This window comes from Nematolebias whitei, chromosome 11, assembly GCF_014905685.2.
Source record: "Nematolebias whitei isolate Nwh7 chromosome 11, NemWhi1, whole genome shotgun sequence".
NCBI classification, from domain to species: Eukaryota; Metazoa; Chordata; class Actinopteri; order Cyprinodontiformes; family Rivulidae; genus Nematolebias; species Nematolebias whitei.
The window spans coordinates 2,195,450-2,204,113 of NC_056508.1; the positions used below are offsets into that span (position 1 = coordinate 2,195,450).

The 8,664-nt window shown below is 42.5% G+C and overlaps 1 protein-coding gene across 1 annotated transcript in view; it reads right to left on the minus strand.

Annotated features, from left to right (window-relative positions):
- LOC119416675 (microtubule-associated protein RP/EB family member 1) overlaps positions 1-8,664 on the minus strand; it is a gene marked incomplete at its 3' end in the record, with an annotated part of 47,620 nt that overhangs the window by 2,660 nt on the left and 36,296 nt on the right. Inside the window, 1 exon segment of the mRNA XM_037683859.1 lies at positions 1,504-1,705. Within this exon segment, the coding sequence (XP_037539787.1) occupies positions 1,504-1,705 (202 nt within the window).

Here is an 8,664-nt window from a genome sequence, read left to right on the forward strand (position 1 = left end):
GGATTAAAAGTGTGGATCATTGTAACCTGGATTAAAAGTGTGGATTAATGTAACCTGGATTAAAAGTGTGGATTATTGTAGTGAAGCCTTCGTCTTCAACCATGGACAGAGGCCTCATGTCAGTGACGATCATGTTCAGGATGTTTCAGTGAAGACAGCTGCTGCTGTGGTGTCCATGATGTCTGTCCATCATGAAGGATGTTGTTGTTTGTTGTTGTTTTCTGGAATGAGACAGTAAATATGTTTTATAACATAATTTACAGCAACTCAAGAAATGCCTTGTTTCACTTACAGTGTTAGGTTCAGGCAAAAGTAGCTAAAAGAGCAATTAAACACACACACACACACACACACACACACACAAAATACTTAATTACACACATTTGAGTAGATGTAATAAATTACTTTAATTCCTGTTTAAATGCAATTCATCCTGCCATACCTGCAGTGTCTTCAGACTTTGCCAGCAAATTAAAAGTTGAAGCTTAATCATTAAATTATTATCTTTGTGTTAGATTTATTTATAAATCACATTTAAACACTGCTTGTACCAATTAAATTAAATAAAAAGTAACACACACGTTCTCTATCACCATCATTAATCAGATAAACAAACAAACAAACAAGCAGCTTCATCTACCAGAGAGACTGACGTTACGTTTTCTCTCTTGAAACAGAACAAAGTGTTAAATTGTAGAGACTCACCTGCAACACATGAAGAGTTGTATCAGCTGCAGCTCCTTCCTCCTCCTCGTGACTCCCACATGTTTACGTTTCATCTCCGTGGTTCTCTCGTGTCGTGTCGTCACTTTTCAAAGCTGCATGTTTCTCATTTTTTATCTTTGTGAAGTTCTCCCACTCTTTGGAGGACTTGGGTCGAACAGTTTTCTCTGCGTTGGTCATTTGTAAAATTTACTTATTTTCCTTTGAAAACAGCCTCTGCTGCAGCCTTTGCTCTGCTCCCCCCTCGCTCTGCAGAGGTTTTTTTTTCTTCCAAACTTTATTCAGTCAGGCAGCATTGACAATGAACTGCCCGTGAACAAAACGGCTCCGCAGCGCCGTGAGAGATGCATAATCGCGCGACACAACAAATCAATAATGAAATTTGTTGCCAACGCTTTTAATCATCGAATTTTATCGATTCGTTGTTGCAGCCCTAGTCGAGACATCCCTTAAACCTTTGTCAGCTGTTTGTGAACAAAGTTTCTGTCCAACAATCGACACAGAGAAAAACAGGGTGCTAAACTGGGGAAATGTAAAAGGCTTTCATTATTTTGTTAACTGTAAACATTTTTATGAACATTTAGTTTTTATTTTTTACTCAAAAATTAGAATAAAAAATGCATGTTTGATTTAAAGACAGACTGGACATAACCATTAAAAACTGGTACATTGTAGTTTTACAAAAATTCAAGGAAAATAAAATCCCCACAACTGTAATTTGTGTATCTACATTGAAATTGTTGCTTTTGATCATTTTGTGATGCTAAGCAGAGGTCTGACCTTGACTGAGGGTCTTTTTGGGGGGTTTGTTGAGAACTGAAGGTGCAGGTGAGGGTGTGGGCATGGCATCCTGCCCCTGTCTTGCTGCCATGGGGTCATATTCCTTCCCATCATAGTTGGCATCAAAGAACTTCTTAAACCACTGAACAAACTCAAAGTTGTCCTGGAATTTTCCCTTCACCAATTTGTCAACGGGGATAATCTGAAAGAAGACAGAATGAGATGCAGATGATGGCTCAGGTCTGTGAGCTTCTGTCAACACTTAGAACCAAGAGAGACTTTAAAACGTGTGCAGGAAACAACTGGAAAAAGGTTTCAGCTCTGTACAACACACCAGCTGTAGATAGCTCCCTGAGAGAGCTGAGAGCCTCACGGCTAGTCCAAATGCATACAAGACCAAAGTGGACCGCTCACATTATAGAACAATGCTATTTAAATCTTTACATGCCTGTAAATTTGTCATTACACAATCATTTTGGTGGAAATTAGAACTGGACGATATGGTAAATGGACTGTACTTATATAGTGCTTCTCTAGCTCATCAAGACAACATCATAACCCACGCAGCAGACATTTGCTGCATGGGTTTCTCTTCTGATACAGCTGGGGGCGTTTCAGGGACACGTTGGCTCAAACTTAGATTGTGCTTCATCTTGTGACTCATCATGTTCGATCAAGTGGAAACTCTTCAGATGGAACAAGTTAGATGTTCACACTGCTAGTTAGAACGACTCTCCGTCACATTTTAAAGCACACGAAACCTGCAGTTTATCAGATCTTGAGTTGAGTTGGGCTGAAGAGGAGCTTTGGAAAAGGGCCTTTATGCCCCATTTGCTCTGCTCCTGCTCAGCCTGGACTTGCACCGTGTCCAGAATCCAAGTCCTGCTAATGAGAGTTCTGCGATGAGTTACTCAAATCAGTCTGCTCCTCAGATAAATAATATTATTTTTATATATGAATGTTTCTGTTCAGTGCCCTGAGACGACTTCTGTTGTGACTTGGAGCTTTATAAATAAACTGAACTGAATTAAATCTGATGAACCAGATTCTACAAAAACATCTATATTTAAATCTATAAAAGTTAAGTCCGGTCCTCTGGACGTTCAAAAAACAAACAAAATGTAGAAACGCTTCTTCTTTAATCCGAAAGACTTCTTCAGTCTGAGGAGCTTATTCAGCTCATAGCTATTTATACAAGACTGAGCTGAATAAGCTCCTCAGACTGAAGAAGTCTGTCGGATTAAAGAAGAAACGTTTCTACATTTTCTAAAAAAGTTCAATCTGGTCCTCTGGACATTCAAAAAAAACAAAAAACAAAACAAAGCAAAAAAAAAGTAGAAACGTTTCATCTCTCATCCGAGAGACTTCCTCAGTCTGAGGAGCTGTATTCAGCTCAGTCTCTTAAATAGCACCTTCTCAGAGTGGATCAACTAGTTTGCTGCTGACAACCAGAACCAGCTGATCACATGCTCAAGAAGGACCATCAGCCTAACAATGGATCATTAGCACCTGATGGCTGTTTACTATTCACAGAGGGCTGAGTGATACTAGCAATCACAGCATTGTAAGAGGGGGACAGTTGAACCTGGAGGCTCCGCCCCTGTTTAACGATGGACGGTTTCTTTTCACAAAGATGGCCTCCTTTACTCCTCTCTCAAACCATCGTTCCTCTCTGTCCAGGATGTGAACATCTTCATCCTTGAAAGAGTGACCTCTGGCCTGGAGATGAGTGTAGACCTCAGAGTCCTGGCCTGATGATGTTGATCTTCTGTGCTGGGCCATCCTTTTGGCCAGTGGCTGTTTAGTTTCCCCGATGTAAGACTGATCACCCTCCTGACACTGAACAACATACACAACATTACTCTGTTTGTGCCGGGGGACTGGATCTTTGGGATGAACCAGTCTTTAATGTATTTTGGGGTTTAAAAGCCACTGGGACGTTATGTTTAGAAAATAAACGTCTCAGTTTCTCTGATACTCCCTCAACATATGGAATGACCACTGGTCTGGGTCTGGGTTCCTCCTTTTCACCTGATGGCTGACTGGAGTCCTGTTTGGGTTTCTTCTCTGCTTTTAGGAAGGCCCAGTTAGGATATCCACATTGCTCTAGAGCCTGTCTTGTGTGGGATTTCTCCTTCTGCCTGGCTCCTGAGCTAGTGGGGATGCTGTCTGCTCTGTGGTACAGAGTCCTGATGACTCCTAACTTGTGCTCCAAAGGGTGATGGGAGTCAAACTGCAAATACTGGTCTGTGTGGGTGGGTTTGCGGTACACCTCAGTTTGCAAATGTCCTCTATCAGAGACTGAGACCTCACAGTCCAAGAAAGCCAACCTGCCATTTTTTTACATCTTCTCGTGTGAACTTGATGTATTTATCCACAGAGTTGATGTGGTCAGTAAAATGTTGGACTTCCTGAGATTTGATTTTAACCCAGGTGTCGTCAACATACCTGAACCAATGACTTGGTGGTGTCCCTGAAAAGGACGTCAAGGCTCTCTTTTCTACCTCCTCCATGTACAGGTTGGCAACAATAGGAGAAACTGGAGACCCCATAGCACACCCATGTTTCTGCCTATAATATTGCTCCCCATATGTGAAGTAGGTTGACTGCAGGCACAGTTTCAAGAGTTGACACAGTTGTTCTGTGGAAAGTGTGGTCCTGCTGCTCAGAGTGGTGTCTGATTTTAATCTTAAACTGACCACCTCTACTGCATCAAAAAAACCTTTATACATTTGTAAATGAGTTTTCTTTCTAAGAATGCCAGCAGACTGCGTAAGGTTTTCACTTCAGCAAAGTCCCCGTCCTGAGCAGCTTGGAGGAAAAAACATCCAGCAGAACCTGAACCAGGCTGGGGATTGGCCTCCACTGGACTAATGGTTGGAGTACAGAGAAAATTACATGCACACAGGTCCAGGGATAGTTTCTATAGGAAGGAATCAGAAGAACACAGCTGAGCTTAATGACAGGAGTTACTGCAAATGCAGGCAAGAAGAATAGAGAGGAAACCAGTGGTTGAAGAGTTGGGATTTGTTGATTAATACATCAACATTTGGGTAGGGGGGTTATTTGTTCCATCCTAATATAAAGGATTTAAAACATCAAAGTTCATGCTTAATAATCCAGGTAAAAAGTACAACAGTCGGGTCATCTGGACTTTTTTTTTTAGACGTTTTGTCTTTCATCCAAAAGACTTCATAAGTCCGAGGAGCCACAACAAACTCAGTCCCACAAGCAGCACACTCCCATAGTGGGCCAACCAGTTTGCTGGTGGTAAGTGGCTTTTGATGTTTTGAACCACTTTAGCTATGGCTACCTCAAAGGAGTTGACAGGGGAGAGGGCAGGCCCCAGAAACCATCTTAGCATCAGCAAACTGATTGTGCCACTATAGCTGTGTTTACATGCGCAAATTTTGTTGACCAGATTAAAACTAGGGATGCACCGATCCACTTTTTTATTTATTTTTTTATTTTTATTTTTTACTTCCGATCCGATTCCGATACCTAGATCTAAATGTCGTCCGATACCGATCCACTTTTTTATTTATTTTTATTTTTTACTTCCGATCCAGTTCCGTTATCATGATCATTGATTTTATATGAGGCTGTAATAATCTGCTCTCAGGTACAATTTGTACAAATATATGCATGCATGTCCAAAAAGACAACTTGATGTAAGTTTTATTAATGTTGGATAAAATTTAAAGTTAGAATTAAATTCTAACACAAAACATGTTTTTTTATTTCTAGTTTTAAAGTGGATATTAAAGTGATTAATTTAAGTGATAGTTTAAAGTTATTTTATATTTTTTTAAATAAGGGGCAGAAATAATAATGTTTTTCTTCTTTCTGAACTCTTTTCATTCAATGTTTTCTTTTTGATGATTTTGTTTTGTTTATTTTAAATTAATGAATAAATTAATTAAATTAAATGTTAAATGTCTTCAAACACCTGCTAAGTTCATGGCATAAACCAACAGACATGTTCCTGTTTTTAGTATTTTACATCACTTTATAATGTTTTTGTTTTATTATATAATTTTCAAATCATAAGTTTTTTATGATTGTCTACTGTTGTACTGATAAATATCTCCTGGAGGGTAAACTATATCTTGGCTGCAAGTATCAAACTGTAAAATCCTTTGTTTTCTACAACTGATAGTGGTTGGTCATTAATTATGATGAAGTTTAGCAACTTCTCTGTAAACATTAGAGCTCCGGGGCTTCAGCGGTGTCTTCTTCTTGTTCAATCTGAAGTCTGGTAGCCTGATTTCAGTCAGCTGCGCTCAGTCTGTCCCTCCTCAGAGACGGAGGGACAGACTGAGCGTGGCTGACCGGGGTCGAGTCGCCTGTTGTGGGTTGAGCAAGAGTAGCGTCTAGCTGAAGTCCCGGAGCTCGAATGTCCTTCATAAAACTAACTTTACCGTGGTTTAACGTGGCGCTGTGGCTCTGCAGACAGTGCACGTTGCTGTCTTGTTTTGTGTGTTTAGTGTAAAATACTTCCACACAGCGACATGTTTAGATGAAAAGTTTGTTAGCTGTTAGCCACAGTGCTGCTAACTCAGTCCTCACGTTGTAGCTGGCTGCAAACTATGAACTGGATTTCCTGAATGTGAGGCGGGTCTTATTACTCTGGGTCCATGAGACACGCCTCCGTTCAGGAAATCCATTCCATAGTTTGAAGCCAACATACATCATGGATCAGAAATATCAGCAGGTGGATCGGAAAAATCCGATACGTAAATTATGCTGGTATCAGAGCCCGATACTGGATCGGATCGGCCCCATCCCTAATTAAAATGTGTTCAGATTAAATAATTCAAATGTGTTGTTTACATGGACACAATCTGTTCATGATGAGTGTTTACCTGCAGCGGGCTTTGTTCTGAACAGAAGTACCGACATGTGCAGAGTGGTAAACTCTACTTAAAAAAATCACAGAAGAAGTTCTACTTCCGGTTTACTTCCGGGATGAACGTAAACAAACCTGAGCACCAATTTTAATGATGTTGGAGACGTTACTGCACTCCCAGACTGAGCTACAGGTGATACAGATCATTTTGAGCTCTTTAAAAGTTTCTAGTAGACATGTTGTGTCGCTCACCGACCAGTTTTACTTCCCTGACATGCTAATATTATTAGCGTTAGCCAGGTGGAAATGGCAAAGTCGCACATGCGCAGTCAGGTTAGTTTTTCACCATCAGATAAAAACGAACAGATCAAGCGTTTACATGCGCACCGTTCGGGTTATGAATCGGCGTAAACCACCCATTTAGTTCTGATCACAAATTATTTTGGATCACGCTTAATCAATAAAGAATAATCTGAACGGGGCGTTTACATGACGCATTTTTATTCCGAACGGCCGTTTGATCCAATTACTTATGTCCATGTAAACACAACTAATGTGTTTGTGCTGCTTGTGGGACTAGTTTATTGTGGCTCCTCAGGTTGATGAAGTCCTTTGGATGAAGGACAAAACGTCTCAACAAAAAAAAAAAGAAAGTGTCCTGAGGACCCGACTGAACTTAGTTGGATAAAGGATTTAGTTTTGATTGCACATAGAAAAGGTAATTTGTTTTTGCATTGCTTGTTGTGCAGGTGCTGTCTACTGCCAGTTTATGGACATGCTGTTCCCCAACTCTGTGCCTTTGAAGAAAGTCAAATTTGGTGCCAAGCTGGAGCATGAATACATCCACAACTTCAAGCTGCTGCAAGTCGGTTTCAAAAAGATGGGAGTTGACAAAGTAAGTTTTCATATCACCCTTCAGACTACCTGATCCACCCCACTGAGACACCATTCAGACCTGATCAACCGACCCGACCCGGGTTCCACCAGGTTTGGAGTGTTGGCATTGAGCAGTCTGACCCGGTTCCAGCTCAGTTTTTGGAGCGCAGAGAGCTGGGATTCTGTTCGGGCTGAGCTGGTGCTGCTGGTTTGACATCAGCAGATTGCTGGCCATTGACTGGTTTGCTGGCCCAGGGGGGTTCACGTCACAGATGAGTCGTACTTCCAGCGACTGCTCCTTTCCACCATCTCCTCCAGCTAGTTGCTTCTGGCCTGTTGTGTGATGGAGAGCGCTCCTGTTGCTCTTTACAAACATGGCAACCAAAAAGATAGCACCAGTGTCCTGGACAAACAACAAGGTGCACTTATTGCTGAGCGGAGTTTTGTGCAGTCTTTCGATGACGACCCCGCCCACATCGAGGCAACAATCAAGACTGGGGCAGGGCCGACTGTGGCTGGTCCAGGCCAGACCAGGCTTTACAATGTATAAGAGGCATTAGACTACCGTCAGACCTGATCCGCTCTACTTGGACCACCGTCAGACATGATCTGCCCTTCTTAGACCACCGTCAGACCTGATCTGCCCTACTTAGATCACCGTCAGACCTGATCCGCCCTACTTAGACCACCGTCAGGCCTGATGTGTCTTACTTAGACCACCGTCAGATCTGATCCGCCCTACTTAGACCACCGTCAGGCCTGATCTTCCCTACTTAAACCACCGTCTACCTGATCTTCCCTACTTAGACCACCGTCAGGCCTGATCTTCCCTACTTAAACCACCGTCTACCTGATCTTCCCTACTTAGACCACCGTCAGACCTGATCCACCCTACTTAGACCACCGTCAGACTTGCTCTTCCCTACTTAGACCACTGTCAGACCTGATCCGCCCTACTTAGACCACTGTCAGACCTGATCTGCCCTACTTAGACCACCGTCAGACCTGATCCGCCATACTTAGACCACTGTCAGACCTTATCTTCCCTACTTAGACCACCGTCAGACCTGATCCTCCAACTTAGACCACCGTCAGACCTGATCTGCCCTACTTAGACCACCGTCAGATTGATCTGCTCTACTTAGACCCCCGTCAGACCTGATCCGCCCTACTTAGACCACCGTCAGACCTGATCCGCCCTACTTAGACCACCGTCAGATTGATCTGCTCTACTTAGACCACCGTCAGACCTGATCTGCCCTACTTAGACCACCGTCAGACCTGATCTGCCATACTTAGACCACCGTCAGACCTGATCTGCCCTACTTAGACCACCGTCAGACCTGATCTGCGCTACTTAGACCGCTGTCAGACCTGATCTGCCATACTTAGACCGCTGTCAGACCTGATCTGCCCTACTTAGACCACCGTCAGAC